This window comes from Carcharodon carcharias, chromosome 7, assembly GCF_017639515.1.
Source record: "Carcharodon carcharias isolate sCarCar2 chromosome 7, sCarCar2.pri, whole genome shotgun sequence".
NCBI classification, from domain to species: Eukaryota; Metazoa; Chordata; class Chondrichthyes; order Lamniformes; family Lamnidae; genus Carcharodon; species Carcharodon carcharias.
Genome location: NC_054473.1, coordinates 119080264 through 119098504, shown reverse-complemented (window position 1 = coordinate 119098504; position 18241 = coordinate 119080264). Strand labels below are relative to the sequence as shown.

Below are 18241 nucleotides of genomic sequence, written 5' to 3'. Positions count from 1 at the left end.
CTGGAGGAAGAAGTGTTTGTGGCAGGGCTTTCTGGAGTCTCATGCAAGCATTCTCCCATGCATGCGGAGCCTTCCTCCATCGTACTCATCTCAATGTCCTGAGCATTTTCATTGCTGCCTGCTGGGGTTCTCTTTCAGCTGTCCATCTGAGCTGACCTGCATCTCTGCCCACCCACTGATCGCACTCCCATGCAGATTCTGTGCCATTCAACATGAGGTTCTGCTCACTTTCCATTGCAACAGCCATGGTAGTCGTTAAGTTTCTTCTCAGCTTCCCTGTCCTTTCCCCTCCCCCAACCACCCATGTCCTTTTCCCCATCACTGTTGACACACACACACACCCCCCCCCCCAGCATCACCCCCCCACTGTCACCGACCAACCCAAACCCTTTTCTTCCCAGGATGTCCAGGTGAATGTGCACGTTCCTTACCTTACTGAGAATCCCCCCGCCCCATCCACATTGACCTTCCCAACCTCCTCTTCCCCACCTCCACTGCCCGTGTCTGCCTCCGAGACCAACCACCCTCGCCGTTCCTTCTATCGCTACCGTCAGACCCTCAGCCTCCCAGTATTCCGGCTCACTCTGCCCCTCTTATACTCATTCCTTCCTACCATGTCCACCCTCAGCTTGCACCCTAAGAGGCAGTCATTGACTCCACAGACCCTTCCCTTGTAAGTTCACCTGGACATCCCTCCCTTACTCTCTCCTCCCCCTGGATTCCTTCCTGCCTCTGAACTCTTTCCTCCCTCTGCAATCTTTCCTCTATCCAAACTCCTTCCTTCCCCAAGACTTCTTTCTCCCTCGAAGTCCTTTCTCCCACCAAAGTCCTTCCCCCCCAGGAACTCCATCCCTGCTCCAAATTCCTTTTCTTAAACCGTCCTCCCCCTTCCACCTATCTCCCCAGTTGCCGCATTCTCCCTTCATACTCCACCCCTCCTCCCAACCTCACCTCCCTGACACCTTCATTCCTCCCCCTCCCAACCTCAACCCCCTGACATCTTTGTTCCCCACCACCCTCCCAGTACACTTCGCTCTCCCAGTCAAACCTAGACCTTGCTCTTCCACTCAGAGCTAGACCTTCCTCTTCCCTCCCTTGCCAATTATACATAGCAGCTGATGATGCTACATGATGGCTCGAAGCAGACCCAGACATCAAGGGAGACCTCCCACCTTCCTCGAGCTGCTTTGTTGCAGAACCACATCCATGGAAATCTACCCAGCACACGATGCCCATATTTCTCCAAGGTCTGATAGCTGTAGGGATCCAGCATCTTCTGCTCCTCGGATGTCCGCGATGTGAGCAAAGCCCTTATGGTAAGTCCCGACGTCTGCACATCGCACTTGTTCAGTCATGTTTTCCTGCCAACATGGGCGGTAAATTGGACATGGGGTGATGATTCCGGCGAGCAGACAAGATGATGAGATGCAAATGCATTGAAATTAGGTTCCCAATGTTGGATGGCGGGAAAGGTGGCTCGCCATTGATGAGTGGAGCAGAAGATTGCAAACTGGTTTCATGACGGTGTAAAACCGATTTTTGGCTTTCTTGCCATATTGTTCGCTCACACCCACCATGACGCCCAAGCCAACAGAGGCAGAAAATTCTGGCCTTAGTCTTTTCACTCAGCCTTTCACCCAGATTCATCATAAAATGTAGATATCTGTGCATATGTATATGCACATATAAGTAAATATATGCTTATGTGTGCACGTACACAAACTCATTCACACATGTATACAGGTGCACATCACATTGAAAGCATGAGTAGCTAACTTTGCTGCTGCTTGTAGCCATTCCGACCTGGAGATCTGCTGTCATGGTATGTCACACTCACTTGTTTTCTGCCATCCCCTCACATCCATTGTAGCTCGCCTGTAACCAGTCTGTAACATCCATCATCCAATTACACCAAGGCCGACCCCTTTTTTCTGCTGCCCTCCACTTTGTCCTGTAGAAGAGTTCCCGATAGCTTTCCAGCTCTAATCAAATGCCGAAATATTAACATTTTCTTTTCTGGCTGTCATTTTTCAGAGTTCTTTTTGTTCTTGCAATTTCAAGCACTCTTCATTTGACTTGTGGTCTGTATAAGGATTTTTTAGCATTCATCTAAGCATTCACAATTCAAATGGCTCTTTTTCCTTCCATAGATCTTTATTTATTTATTTTCCAGTTTCCTGAGGCATACAGGAAAGTGGATATGACCTTTTTCCGTGTTACAAGCTTGAGTTTTCTTGTTCTTACAACATCCTTCGTTTTCACAAAATTATTTTTGGCTATCTCTATCCTTCTAATTTCAGCATCACATCTACTATCCTCTATTATCATTTATCCTAAATAGGCTAACTTATCTACTTGTTACAATGTGCCGCCATTCAATTCAACCTCCATTCTAGTCTCTTCTAACGTATTCCACAACCATTATTTTGACTTTTTGATGTTCATACTCAATTCATGTTCTAAATTTCTAGATTTTACTTGATCTACACTATTTTGTAGGGCCTCTCCTGATTCTGGAAGTAGTGCTGTGTCATCAAGTGTGTTAAGTTCTTGTTTCCTCCTTGTTCTAACCTAATGCTCCCTCTTTGGTTCCAATATAGGCTCTGGATAAATCTCACATCTTTACTGTCAATGTCACATTTCAGCAGCACGTCTAATAACATTTGGCGATAAACGCAATCAAATGTTTTTTCCGTAGCAAATTTTAATAGAAAATAGTCAGTATTGCACTGGAGAGGGTGCAGAGGAGATTCAACAGGATATTGCCTGGGCTGGAGCGTTTCAGCTATGAAGAGAGACCAGATAGGCTAGGGTTATTTTCCTTAGAGCAGAGAAGGCTGAGGGGGGACCTGATAGAGGTATACTAAATTATGAGGGACATAGATAAGGTAGATAGGAAGAAACCTTTCCCCTTAGCGGAGGTATCAATAACCAGGGTAAGGGGCAGGAGGTTTAGAGGTTTTTTTGAGGAAATTTTTTTTCACCCAGAGGGTGGTTGGAATCTGGAACACACTGCCTGAGGGATGGTAGAAGCTGGAATCCTCACAACATTTAAGAAGTATTTAGATGAGCACTTGAAACGCCATGGCATACAGGGCTATGGGCCAAGTGCTGGAAAATGGGATTAGAATAGATAGGTGCTTGATGGCCGGCATGAACACAATGGGCTGAAGGGCCTGTTTCTGTGCTTTATGACTCTAATATCTCCTTTCTCATCCCTGTCCCTCTTACATTTTTATGTCACTACCTTGCAGCTTGCTTACTTTGCATGCTATAGTGGTAATTTTCCAACTTTGTTCTTCTGGTGGAGTGCCTCACTTGCTACAAGCACAAATTTAATCATTTGGGGAATATTGTGCATGATTTTATTTTTAGGAAACTGTGCTTGAATACCTAATATGCACTCTCAGTAGGAAAGTTAAGCCAGAAAGTCACTTTCTTTCTGTCTGTTGTGAAGTGAAGAGTGAGGACAGAGAGAAAGCCTCCAAGCTTCAGATTTAAAAAGACAAAAGCTGCAGAAAGCAGATTTAAAGTGAGAACAGCTTGCAAGAGGCCAGAAGATCCAAAGAGACAACTGAAGGCCTGTAACTCTTTGCTATGGGTATGTGACACAGTGATACTGTTGACAGCTGAGTCGGTGAGAGAGAGTGCATGGAAGATAGCTTGAATACATGGATTGACCCAGGGAAGAGGAACATCGTAGGAGAGTTCAAAACCCTGGAGGTGACCACTTCCGGAAGTCATCTGAACTAAAGCTTGGTTTAGGAGAAGACTCCAAAGCGAGTTCTTGGAGAGTGGAGATTGGAAACCCTCGTGTGAAAGACAGAGTTCAGTGAGACTGATTGGCTCATGGTGTGACAAGCATATAGGGGAAGTTGAGAGATCCATAGCATTTGTCTGGGGTGGCATCTGTCACTTGGTTTTAGAGTGTGGTGTGCCTGACCACAGGCTGCCAATTGGGTTACATGAACTCTGTACTTACTGTGAACATTAAAGTATAAGATAACTTTTGTAACTTGTGTTATCCTTACAAACCTGGATATATCTGTAAAGGTATAGTTGTGGGTAATGAGTATTGTAACATAGTTCACTTCTTTTTGTTTAATAAATGTTTCATGCTTTTGTTAAAAGTTCATTAACTGACTCTGGTGACTCTGTTCAGTAGCCCCTCTCCACGTATCTAAACAGACAAATGAAAGTTAGGGTCTGTCAAAATGGGCTCCACCCTGGGATCAGGCTTATCCAGTGGTAACCTCAGCTGGGGATCATAACAAGTGTTGTTGGAGCTGCATTCATCCAGGCAAGTGGGGAATATTCCATCACACTCCTCACTTGTGCCTTGTAGACGGTGGACAGGCTTTGGGGAGTCAGGAGGTGAGTTACTCACCACAGGATTCCTAGCCTTTGACCTGCTCTTGTATACATAGAAACTATGTAGCTAGTCCAGTTCAATTTCTGGTCAGTGGTAGCCCCCAGGATGTTAGTGGGGCATTCAGCAGTGGTATTGCCATTGAAAGTCAAGGACTGGTGTTAGATTCTCTATTGTTGGAGATGGTCATTGTCTGGTACTTACGTTGCGTGAATGTTACTTGCCACTTGTCAGCCCAAGCCTGGATATTGTCCAGGTCTTGCTGCACATAGACTGCTTTTGTATCTGAAGAGTCGTGAATAGTGCTGAACATTGTGCCATTAGTGAACATCCCCACCTCTGACCTTATGATGGACGGAAGGTCATTGATGAAGCAGCTGAAGATGGTTGTGCCTAGGATACTACCCTGAAGAACTCCTGCAGTGATGTCCTTGAACATAGGATGATTGACCCCCAACAACCACGAGTATCTTCCTTTGTGCTAGATTTGACTCCGACCTGTGGAGAGTCCCTCCCCCCGCCGATTCCCGTTGACTCCAGTTTTGCTAGGGCTGCTTGATGCCACACTCAGTCAAATGCTGTCTTAATATCAAGGGCAGTCAGTCTCACCTCATCTCTGGAGTTCAGCTCTTTTGTTCATGCTTGAACCAAGGCTGTAATGAGATCAGAAGTTGAGTGACCCTGGTGGAGCCCAAACTGAGCATTAGTGAGCAGGTTATTGCTAAGCAAGTGCCGCTTGATTGCACTATTGATGACTCTTTCCATCACTTTGCTGATGATCGAGTGTAGACTGATGGGGCGGTAATTGGCCAGATTGAAGTTTTCCTGCTTTTTGTGTAGCTGTACTTGGCTTGGGGCACAGCAAGTTCTGGAGCACAAGTCTTCAGCACTATTGCCCGAATATTGTCAGGGGCCTAGCCGTTGCAGTATCCAGTGCCTTCAGCCATTTCTTCATATCACATAGAGTGAATTGAATTGGCTGAAGACTAGCATCTGTGATGCTGGGGACTTGAGGAGGAGGCCAAGCTGGATCATTCACTCAACACTTCTGGCTGAAGATTGTTGCAAATGCATCAGCCTTATCTTTTGCACTGATGTGCTGGGCTTGTCCATCATTGAGGATGGGGATATTTGTGGGGCCTCCTCATCCAGTGAGTTGTTTAATTGTTTACCATCATTCACAACTAGATGTGGCAGGACTGCAAATCTTAGATCTGATCCACTGGTTGTGGAATCGCTTAGCTTTGTCTATCGCTTGATGCTTATGCTGATTGGCAGGCAAGTAATCTTGTGATGCCACTTCACCAGGTTGACACATCATTTTTAGGTATGCCTGGTGCTGCTCCAGCCTTGCCCTCCTGCACTCTTCATTGAACCAGGGTTGATCCCCTGGCTTAGTGGTAATGGTAGATTGGGGGATACACCGGGCCATGAGGTTGCAAATTGTGGTTGAGTACAGTTCTGCTGCTGCCGATGGTCCACAGTGCCTCATGAATGCCCAGTCTTGAGTTGCTAGATTGTTCTGGTTGTGCCAGACAACACGATGGAGGGTATCCTCAATGTGAAGGCGGGATTTCGTCTCCACAAGGACTGTGCAGTGGTCACACCTACTGATACTGTCATGGACAGATGCATCTGCAGCAGGCAGGTTAGTGAGGATGAGGTCAAGTATGTTTTTCCTTCTTGTTGCTTCCCTTTGAAAGGCAAACTTACAACTCTAGTGAAACAAGGCTAAATGCAAATCCAGAGGCAGAATTACAAAGAGAGTAGCAACTTTTAGGAATTACTGTTTATTTCATAAGACTCTTTGTAATCAATAGATTGTGTAAGGAACATATCTTTTTATTTCTGTTGGACTGTTGTAAAGAACATGTCTTTTTATTTTCTGTTGGATTGTGGATTAAAATTACAATGACTACATGTCCACTGGAACAGGATGAGAGATATATACAATGTTGCAATCCTGAAACAGAGTGTGACATGAAAGACAGGATGGTGCCAGAAAGGAGTCCTGGACCAAGGGAGTTGCCTGGAAACAACGTTTTAATTGGCTCCTGACCAGGTGACCAGGTGAGAGCAGTGCAGAATAGCTCCTAGCCTGAAAGGAACAAAACCTATCACCTCTTTCTCTTGTGTATGGAAAATTCCAGTACTTCCACAACAAGAAAGCTCCTGGACTGCAAAGAGAACACATCTAAAATCTCTTTCCCTCATATCTGTATAACCTGCTCTCTCTCTCTGAGGAAACCCCTGTACAAAGGAAAAGGGGAAAACCACTGTTAGAGACATTGAAAAGCAAGTTCTCAACCAGTGAACTAAATACCGAAAATGCTGGAAGACCACCTCATGTCATCAACAAGAACGGTTGGAATTTGGAAGACATTGATCAAAATCAACCCACTGAATCCTGTACTCCGGATACACCAGCTGTTGAACTGTTATATTCCACCCATAAAACGCGTGTGTGAGTGTGTGTGTGTATTTAAGAAGGGGGTAGCACTTCATATTTATTTCTTTTGCCACCGGTTAAAGGCAGTTTGTTCAATAAACAGTTATTTACTTATTAAGTAAATTTGCTTATTAGGGGGAGATGGTGGCATAGTGGTATTGTCACTGACAAATATTCCAGGGACCCAGGGTAATGCTCTGGGAATCCAGGCTTGAATTCCACCATGGCAGATGGTGAAATTTGAATTCAATAAAAAAAAATTGGAATTAAAAGTCTGATGATGACCACGATTGTTGTAAAAACTCATCTGGTTCACTAATGTCCTTTAGGGAGCTAAATCTGCCGTCCTTAGCTTTTCTGGCATACATGTGACTCCAGACCTACAGCAATGTGATTGACTCTTAAATGCCCTTTAAACAAGGACAAATAGGGATGGGCAATAAATGCTGGCCTAGCCAGTGACGCCCATAACCCATAAATGAATGAAAAAAAAAGTTTACAAGCCTGGTGCTAATATTCTATTAATCTACATTAAACAGTTAGGTATAATTGGGGCAATCTGATGGTCTGGTCAAACTTTTCACATTTGTTGTAGCTCGGGGAGCAGTGGGGCTTGATATTACAGCACACTATCCCCAGTGAGTCATGACAATTTCATTGTCATGGATCCCTTCCATCTGGAAGAGATGATGAGAACTTTGGCGAGATCAGATGAGATCACCTGCATTTCTTTTGATGGCTGAACAAGCCGATTCTGGAAAGGGAAAGTCTGCCACAAGTGCCACACATGAAGTTGTCCCTTGCAGGTGGTGCAGTATGATCTCTGCTGACACCTTGTTTGCAGGCTGGCGTCTGCTTTGAAGCTTCTGAAACCACATATTATCATGGTGGCAAATTCGTGCTCACAGCTTGTGTCACCATTTGCATCAGTCATCAGTTAGAGTTTGGCACTTGTTGTGATTGAACTTGAGGGCTTTTATGTCTCTTTAGACAGCATCCTTGAATTGGAGCTTGGGTGCCATACTGAGTCCTTGCATCGGCTACCTCCCCATTTAGCATATCCTTGGGGATGTGGCCAATTTCCATCCTGTGCACATGCCCAAACCAGTGAAGCCGCCTTTGCTTGATTAGCCCTAGCTAATCTTTTCTTGTCACTGATGGAGAGAGAGAACATGTCACAGACATGGAACTGATGAACCATGAGCTGTTGGAGCTGATCTTCTGTCTGGGCAATTAGTGCAGCATCATCAGCATACTGAACTTCGTTGATCAGGACATACCACACTTTTGTCTTGGCATTTGGTCTTGATAGATTGAGGAGTTTGCTGCCTGATTGTGTGCGGAGGTACACTTCTTCCAGATTGGCAGAGAAAGCATAGGTCAGGAGGAAAAGATAATGAGAAGGTGGTGGTCTAGTAGTATTGTCATTGGACTGGTACTCTAGATACCCAGGGTAAAGCTCTGGGGACCTAGGTTTGAAACCCACCATGGCAGATGGTGAAACTTGAATTCAGTAAAGAAATCTGGAATTAAAAGTTTAATGATGACCATGAAAAAACATTGCCACTTGTCGTAAAAACCCACCTGGTTCACTACTGTCCTTTAGGGAAGGAAACCTGCCGTCCTTACCTGGTCTAGCCTACATGTGACTTCAGACCCACAGCAATGTGGTTGACTCTTAAGTGCCCTCTGAAATTGCCTAGCAAGCCACTCAGTTCAAGGGGTAATCAGGGATGGGCAATAAATGCTGGCCCAGTCAGTGACACCCTCATCCCATGAATGAATCAAAAAAAAAGAGTAGAGGCTAATCTCAAAACTGTCAGAGGAACTTGTCCCCACTGAATGGTACCATGTACGTTATCATGAAAGGATCATTTGAGACTGTGAAGCTTGGGATGACAGCTGATTTTCTCTAGTATCTGGCTGAGGCCCATCCTACTCTCAGCCTCAGATGCTTTTGTGAGATCCACAAAAACAAGGTGGAGTAGTGTTTGCTGCTCTCTGCACTACTCTTCCAGGGAGAAGATCATGTCCATTGTGGATCTGTCTACTCTGTCTACATTGGGCCTTCTGGTATATTCTGTTGGCTAGTTGATGGAGCCTTGTTAGAATGACTGGCAAAAGACTTCCCAGTGATACTGAAGAGCGGGATGCCTTGGTGGTTGTTACAATCCCCTCAGCTGCCTTTGTTCTTGTGTAAAGTGATGATGTTTGTCTCATACATATCCTGTAGGACAGAGATTTCTCTCCAGCAGAGAGGAGGTATGGCAGCAGGTGAGGCTGAAATAACAAAGCAGCCACATTGTCTCAATTAGCAAGCTAAATATACCCTTTCTGACTGTAATCTCTCTGCATCTAATCAGCAGTAGGATTAAGAGAGCATTCTTATTTCCAGTGTCTGCCTCTCTTACCAGATCTTCCAGACCCTGTGAGCTGGATTTAACACTCCTCAGCCAATGGGTTTGAAGGCAGATGGCTCATTAAATTCAGCCCACCCCCTAACTGCTTGCCGTTGTCCCCACTGCAATTTTCCCAGCAGCAGGGGTGGCGTTGAACGGCCAACCTGCCAGTAGGCTATCCTAACGCTGCCAGTATTTAACCAGCGGCTGGAGAGATCCTCACCTATTTCCCAGCCTGGTAGGTTTCCCTCTGTGAACCGGTGACGGGTGGGGGGGTATCCCTCCTTAACAGGCCCTCTGGGCCCATTGGAGGCCACCCCAGGTTGCCCTCCCCCCATGGCGTCTCAAACCCCCAACCCCCACCAGCTTTGCGAGGACCTGCCAGCTTAGCCCCAGCAAGACCATCAAACAGTAGCCCAAATCCTGGATCTAGGTATGCTAGAGGCATACTTCTATCCTGAAATGCTGTAGAGCTGCCGGCCTCCGATTGGCTGCCAGGCTACAGGCCTGCTGGTATTCCCCTCGGCAGGCCCTCCTTGACTTTTTAGCTGTGGGGCGTGGGGAATCTGACGCTCTATATAATTCAGCCCTATGTTTATTTCTTTTGTTCATAGCTGTGCAGGAAACCATGGACCTGACCTGTGACCCTCTACAAGCTCCCCATGCCTGGAGATCCTCAAGCTAAGCAACCAGTCAACCTTACTGCTACTTCCCTAGCTGAATGTATTATAAACCAGCTCCTGGTGAGCTGTGATGGATGGAGCAGTCCAAAATGTGACTATTTACTGGGATGTTTTTAATGAATCTCCATTATTTCATTCAGTCTAGATAGGGGCAATATCTGAATTCTAGTATACATTCCCACCCAATGGCTGTTATGAATTTAAATGCATGTAAGCTGAATTTAGCTTACTACCAGTTTACTGTAAATATTTTCTGCAGCCAAATAGAGATTTTTTAACATTTCTATTTATTTGTGAGATGTGGGCATTGCTGGCAAGACCAGTATTTATTTCCCATCCATAACTTTCCTTGAGAATGAGGGGGTGAGCCATCTCCTAGAACTGCTGTAGTTCTAATGATGTATATGCATCCACAATACCAGGCGTTCCAGGATTTTGGCCCAACGTCAGTGATATAATTCCAAGTCAGGATGGTGTGTGACTTAGAGGTGAACTTGCAGGTAGTGGTATCCTATACATCTGCTGTTCTTGGCCTTCTAGGTTTTAGATGTTGTGGATTTGGAAGGTGACCCACACTATGTTGATGTTGGGGTTTCAACGATGGTAATGCCTTTGAATGTCAAGGAAACGTAGTTAGATTTCTCTTGTTGGAAATGATGAATGCCTAGCACATATGCGATATGAATGTTACTTATCACTTAACCACCCAAACCTGAATGCCTTGCTGCCTGTGGACTGCTTCATTATCAGAGGAAGCGTGAGTTGAACTGAATACTATGAAATCATTAATGAATATCCCCTCTTCTGACATTATAACAAAGGGAAGGTCATCGCTGAAGCAGCTGAACATGGTTGGTCTAAGATACTGCCTGAATAACTCCAGCAGCACTGTCCTAGGGCTGAGATGATTGTCCTCGGCTCTGCTATCCTTGAGATTTGGGTTATTCTTGCAGCCTCTTCCTCTTAGCTGTTATTGTCCATCGTCATTCATGACTGGATGTGGCACAACTGCAGAGCTTTGATCTGATTTGTTGGTTGTGGGATCACTTAACTTTGTCTATAGCATGCTGCTTCTGCTGTTTAGTGGGTGAGTCCTGTGTCTTAGTTCCACCAGTTTGGTACCTCACTTCTAGGTATGCCTGGTGCTGACTTATCCTATATTCCTCATTAAACCAGGGTTGGTGCTGTAGCTGATCATAAAGGTAGAGCGAGGGATTTGACAGGCCATAAGGTTACAGATTGTGGTAGAATACAGTTTAGTTGCTGATGATGATCCACATTGCCTTGTTAGGAAATAAAGACAGTACAAGTAAGTTATATTGGTATTTGTAGATGCTAGGAATGAGTTTTAGCTTTTAAGTTTAAGTTGGTTTGTATTTCTGTATCTGTGTGTTAGGAAAGGTCAAATTTGTTTTAGTTTCACTTTAAGGTGCCTGCATTTTAATGAAGGTCTTTACAACTCCAAGCTAAGTAAAGCAAACAAGGATATGGAAAATTGGTCTAACAGTGATCCAGAGAGGCAGGCCCCTCCCACAGACACACACACAGCGACAGAAAGAACTAGAAAGAAAGCAGTTTGTTTTGGAAGCTGTTTAAGTACAGTTGGTTCTGAAATAGCTGCCAGGAGAGACTGGAGCAAAGGGGACAGATAGCCAGTCCTAAGCTAAAGGAAAAAACCCAAAATCCAGGGAAGTGGAAGAGGGGAAAGTCCCAAGTAGACTTTCTAGTCAAAGGAAGGACAGGAATCTGGAAAAGGTCCTGTTAAGTGAAGTTAGGAGTGAGGGGCAGTAAAAGGTCCCATGCTTCAAGTTTAAAGCTTCAAGCTTAAAGAGATAAAGGCATGAGAAGTCAGAAGGTCCAAAGAGATAACTGCAGGTTTGTAATCTTTTGCTATGGGGATGTGAAGCAGTGGTACTGTTGACGGCTGCGTTGATAAGATTGTGCATGGAAGACAGCTTGAATGCATGTGGTGACTCAGGGAAGAGGAACATTGGAAGGAGGTGAACCCTTGAAGAAGGCATGTGAGAGAAAGCATCGGTTTGGGAGAAGATTCCAAAGCGAGCTCTTGAAAAGTAGAGGTTGGAAGTCCTTGTGCGAAAGACAAACTTCAGTGAGACTGGTTGGCTCACGGTGACAAGCATCTTGGGGGCGGGAGGTGGGTGGAGTTGAAGAGATCCATAGCATCTGGCTGAGGTGGCATCTGTCACTTGGTTTCAGAGTGTGGAGTGTCTGACCACAAGGTGCCTATTGGTTTACATGGACTGCGTATTTATTCCATTATACTCCAGCTGAATATTAACATATGAGATAACTTTTGTAACTTGTGTTATCCCTACAAATCTAAATACATCTGTAAAGGTATAATTGTAGGTGAACAGCTAATGTAGTTCCACTATTTAAGAAGGGTTGTAGAGATAAGCCAGGGAACTACAGGCCAGTCAGTCTCACGTCAGTGGTAGGGAAACTATTGGAAAAAGCTCTGAAGGAGAGTGTCTATCTCCACTTGGAGAGGCAAGGTTTGATCAGGTATAGTCAGCGTGGCTTTGTCAGAGGGAGGTCATGCCTAACAAATTTGATTGAATTTTTTGAGGAGGTGACCAGGTGTATAGATGAGGGTAGTGTAGTTGATGTAGTCTATATGGATTTCAGCAAAGCCTTTGACAAGGTCCAACATGGGAGACTCATAAAGAAGGCAAAGGCACATGGGATATAGATTAATTTGATAAGGTGGATTCAAAATTGGCTTAGTTGTAGGAGGCAGAGGGTGATGACAGAAGGATGCTTTAGTGACTGGAAGCCAGTGTCCAGTGGCGTACCTCAGGGATCTGTGCTCGGTCCCCTATTATTTGTCATTCATATAAACGACATAGATAACTATGTGGGGGATAGGATTAGTAAGTTTGCGGATGACACAAAGATTGGCTGGGTGGTTAACAGTGAGGTTGAGTGTCTTGGGCTACAGGAAGATGGGATGGTCAAATGGGTAGATAAGTGGCAGATGGAATTTAACCCTGAAAAGTGTGAGGTGATACGCTTTGGAAGGAGTAATTTGACAAGGAAGTATTCAATGAACGCCATGGCACTAGGAAGTTCTGAGGAACAAAGGGCCCTTGGCATGTGTGTCCATAGATCTCTGAAGGCAGAAGGGCATGTTAGTGGTGTGGTGAGAAAGATATATGGGATCCTTGCCTTTATCAATCGAGGCATAGATTACAAAAGTAGGGAGGTCATGTTGGAGTTGTATAGAACCTTGGTGAGGCCACAGCTGGAGTACTGTGTGCAGTTCTGGTCACCACATTATAGGAAGGATGTGATTGCACTGGAGGGGGTGCAGAGGAGATTCATCAGGATGTTGCCTGGGATGAAACATTTAAGTTATGAAAAGAGGTTGGATAGACTTGGGTTGTTTTTGTTAGAGCAGAGAAGACTGAGGAGCCACCTGATCGAGGTGTACAAGATTATGAGGGGCATGGACAGGATGGATAGGGAGCAGCTGTTCCCGTTAGTTGAAGGGTCAGTCACAAGGGGACATAAGTTCAAGGTGAGAGGCAGGAGGTTTAGAGGGGATGTGAGGACAAACTTTTTTACCGAGTAGGTGGTGACGGTCTGGAATGCTCTCCTTGGGAGGGTGGTGGAGGTGGGTTGCCTCACATCCTTTAAAAAATACCTGGATGAGTACTTGGCATGTCATAACATTCAAGGCTATGGGCCAAGTACTGGTAAATGGGATTAGCTGGGTAGGTCAGGTGTTTCTCAGGTGTCGGTGCAGACTCCATGGGCCGAAGGGCCTCTTCTGCACTGTGATTCTGTGAAGGAGCATTGTAATATAGTTAATCTTTTCTTGTTAAAAATGTTTTATTCTTTTGTTAAAAGTTCATCAGCTGATCCCTGTGACTGTTCAGTAACTATTCTCCGCGTATCCACTTTCCACATATCCAAACAAACAAATAAAATTTAGGATCCATCAAGTTAGGATCCATCCACCCTAGGATCAGGCTTGTCCAGGGGTAGTCTCAGCTGTGACCATAACAGCCTCAAGGATGCCCCGTTTTGAGTTGCTCAGTCTGTTCTGTACCAATCCTATGAACACGGTGTCAGTGTCACAAAACACAGTATAAAGACAGGACTTCATCTCCAGAAGGACTATGCAGTGGCCACTTCTACCAGTACTGTCATGGTTAGATACATCTGTAACAGATAGATTGATGAGGACAAGGCCAAGTAGATTTTTCCCTCGTATTGTACCTTTCCACCTCCCACAGGCCCAGTCCGTTAAATCTGTCTTTCAGAACCTGGCCAGCTCGGTCAGTAGTGGTGCCACTGAGCCATTCTTGGCAATTGATATTGAAGTCCCCCATGCAGAGTACACTCTGTGCTTTTGCAATTCTCAGTGCTTTTTCTAAGTGGTGTTCAACATGCAGGAGTCCTGTTTCATTTAAGGTTCTGAGGGGGCTTGACAGGGTAGATGTTGAGACAATGTTTCCCCTAATTGAGGAATCTAGAACTACGGGGCAGGTTTCAAAATAAGGGGTTCTCTCCTTTAAGACAGAAATGAGGAGGAATTTCTTCTCTCAAAGGTGCTAGTGTTTGGAATTCTTTTCCCCTGTGAATAGTAGAGGCCGTCTCATTTAATATATTCAAAGTTGAGTTAGACAGATTTTTGATTGACAAGGGAGTCGAAGTTAAGGGGGGTAGGCAAGAAAGTGAAGTTAAAAACCACAATCAGATCAGCCATGGGTCACTCCCTCCCACCAATACACCACTGTGCTGCCACCTCTGGTGGGTGGGTCTGTTTTGCCAGTAAGACAGAATATTCCCAAGGATGGTGATGAAGGAGTCTGGGACATTGGTCACAAGGAATGGTTCTGAGAGTTTGACTATGTCGGGCTATTGCCTGACTAGTCTGTGGGACAGCTCTCAAAGGTCCCAAAATGATGGTTAGGAACACATCGCAGGATTGATTGGGCTGGATGTGCCTTTGTCATATCTGATTTGCAGGTCGATGCCAGGTGATTTTACCTTTATTCAGTTTTTTCATAGTGGTTTGATAGAACTGAGTGGCTTGCTAGGCCATTTCAGAGAGCAGTTAAGAGTCAACCAGGTTGCTGTAGGTCCAGAGTCACATTTAAGCCAGACATAATAAGGATCACATTTTTTTTAAAGGTCATTACTGAGCCAGGTGGCTTTTTATGATAATCCAGTAGTTTCATGATCACCATTACTGTTACTAGCTTTTCAATTTGAGATCTGTTTAATTGAATTTAAATTCCCTAGTTGTTGTGGTGGGATATGAACTCATATTTACGACCTGGAATGCACTTCCTGAGGGGATGGTGGTGGTAGATTTATTGGTGATTTTCAAAAGGAAATTGGATAAGTACCTGAAGGGGAAACATTTGCAGGACCACAGGGTACAGGGCAGGGGAGTGGGACTGGCTAATCTACTCTTGCAAAGAGCCAGCACAAACTTGACTGGCCAAATAGTCTCCTGTGCTGTAAGCCTTCTATGATTCCATGTGTCTGGAGCATTAGTCCAGCCCTGCGGATTATAATCCAGTAACATAACTGCTATGCTACCATTTCCACCGAATATGACATACATATTGACATCCTTTGTGTGTGTAGCATTTCTCACACTAGTTTGAACTTTTCTCCCCTTGCGCTACCTCACAATTCAATTTAAAGTAATATTCCAGAGTTACCTTTTCTATTTCCATAACTATGTTTTATTCCTCTGTAAAGATCACCTTGTTTCCAGGCTGATCAGCACAAAGTTATAGTCTTTCTGATAACTCAGACCTTTCATAGTCGGAATCAGCCTTGTGGCACTTCTCCACGCAGTCTCTAATGATTGATTGTCCCCCTTGTATCTTGGTCACCAGAGCTATATACTATATTCATAGTGTGGTCTGACCAGAAAATTTTACCGTTTGATTACAACTTCTTCTGACTGGTGTTCTACTGTTTGGCTGAGTAGTTCAATATTCTAGATTGCTCTGTTCATTGCTGCTGTGGATTGGTTGTACAGGATGAGCATCGAGTAAACTAAGACTTTCTTGGTCTCTTTCAACCTCATGCATTCAACACCATTCTTGGAGTATGTGGGTTGTTTACTTTCTCTTCCTATTTGCAGTATTTTACGCTTGACTGCTTTAAATTTTGTCTCCCATTGCTCTATCCACCTATATGTTGTATCCTATTCATTCTGTAAATTCTGAATTGCCTCCTGCAGTTCCAGTGTTTTTGCACTGAGTTCCTTAATCCAAATCACTTCTGTAAATCAGTGATTCCAACTCTCAGCCCTGGGGCACCCCATTCAGTGCTCCCCCCGCCCCCCAAACTCTTCTAATGAGTACCCATTGGTCTCTACCCTTCAGCCAATTAATTTTCCATTCTCTGGGTTCACCACGGATTCCTACGGTTTTGAATTTAACTAATAACCTACTTTTGAAATTTTGTTAGAGGCCTCTTGGAAGTCGGGTTACACCACGTCATAGGCTTTCCAATGTCCATTTGGATTGTCTCTTTCTCAAAGAAGTCAAGGAAGTTGAACAGGTAGGATCTTACCTTTCTGATTCGATGTTGACTGTTGTTTATTGGGATGTTATATAGTTGAGATGATTCTCATTATTTCACACAAAGTGGAATAAGGCTGATGAGTTTGTACTTGGCTGAATCTGTTTTGTTCTACCCACGTTAACCTATTTATAAAATCTATTGTCACTCTAGTATCCAATGCTGCCCTTATAACGATTGACTTTGTAAGAATTAACTGTGAATTAATTGCTGTGCTGTGCATGTTGTGTTGATTTATTTCTTATAGGGATGTATGTGTGTCTGAGAGTCTTGTGATAGGTCAACACTGTGAAATTACTAGTCTGATGAAAAACTGACTTGAGAATGAAGTCCTGGACTTCCCCATTTCTATATATATATAGTACTGACATTGTATTGTACAAGCAACAACATTTTAGCAAGAATTTAGACTTCCTGCTTACGTCATGGTGGAGTAAGTTAGGTCAGAGGTATGTGTGTGCACAAATATTTGGATGGAGCACAATATGATGGCTTCAGGACTCTTTTCTGAGTCAGAAAACACTGAATGATCGTATGTTGCACCGTGAGATTTTAAAAACTGATAAAGGCAAGTTTAAAAGTGGTATTTGCACTGTTGACATTTATATTGCCACTAGTCTGAAAAGAAAGAAAGAGTTCTCATTTGTATAGCAACTTTCACAATCTCAGGACGTCTCAAAGTGCTTTCCTGGCAATTAAATACTTTTGAACTGTAGCCACAGTTGTGATGTGGGAAACACAGAGGCAATTTGCACAGGGCAAGCTCCCACAAACAGCAAATTTGGTAATGAGAAGTTAATCTATTTTCGTGATGTTGGCTGAGTGATAAATATTGACCAGCACATATTCCACACTGCTCTTTGAAATAGTGCCACCTACCTGAGAGAGTTTAACGTCTAAGCTAAGACAGCATGAAACAAAATGGACCCAAAATTGGCCCACTCTGGCAGTTTTGTAATGGCTATTGGCCTTGGTGCTGCTATACCAAAAGACATGCTGCAATGTAAAGACAAGACATACACACTGGCTTGGTGCCTGGCAAAACAGGTATGTGTTGTGAGCGCGCCTGCTTTCTATAATATTCATGGTCTCATTGTGTTAACACAGAATATTTACAGTGTATGCTGAGGTAAAGAAAATATGAACTTTATTAAGAAACATATTACAGTGGCTTCCTTGCCATGAGGTCTACAAGGGAGAGCAAGGTCATGAGACATTGCACCACTTCCTATGATGATGTATACTGTGTTTCATTAGCATATCATAAAGTTAGGATTAACCCCTTATAAGACAATCACTATCTTGCACACAGCTTGCTAAAGTGATTGGCAGCTTATGGCTTGGAACTGTTTTAAAGAAACATCCACTCCCTGATTCAAATAGGAAATGGTCAAAATGGCATTAAAGTAAACATCAGGCTTACAACCCAGAGATTTGGTCTATGGCCATGCAGGTAGCTAAGTGCAGATGCTTCATCAATGCAAAATTGTATAAGTTGGCAATGGGAAACATTACATACATTGTATATAACAATATTAATGATACATTAAGACTTTCCTTGAGGCTTCTGCTCCACCACCATAACATTGGTGGAAAACAGAACCATGGGCCACTGTTGACCATGGCGTGCTGCCATGAGCCCTCTCCTAGTCATCAACCTTTTTCGTCTTAATTGGCTCCTTCACCAGGTCAATGCCTTCCCAATTTCCCACTCTCCCGTTTGCCTTCCCTTCCTCTTTAAGCACTTATCTGAAGCTACTTCTGG

The 18241-nt window shown here is 44.1% G+C and overlaps 1 protein-coding gene across 2 annotated transcripts in view; it reads left to right on the top strand.

Annotated features, from left to right (window-relative positions):
* The first annotated feature begins 1040 nt into the window (after nt 1-1040).
* Nucleotides 1041-18241, top strand: part of mmp15b (matrix metallopeptidase 15b) — a 154465-nt gene continuing 137264 nt past the window's right edge. Inside the window, exons 1-2 of one of the 2 annotated variants that reach the window (XM_041192330.1) lie at nt 1041-1316; nt 16363-16455. In XM_041192330.1, the coding sequence (XP_041048264.1) occupies nt 1314-1316; nt 16363-16455 (96 nt within the window). In that variant the 5' untranslated portion in view covers nt 1041-1313. Of the gene's footprint in view, nt 1317-11646; nt 11776-16362; nt 16456-18241 lie in introns of those variants that run through there. The other variant, XM_041192331.1, reaches the window with a different exon arrangement.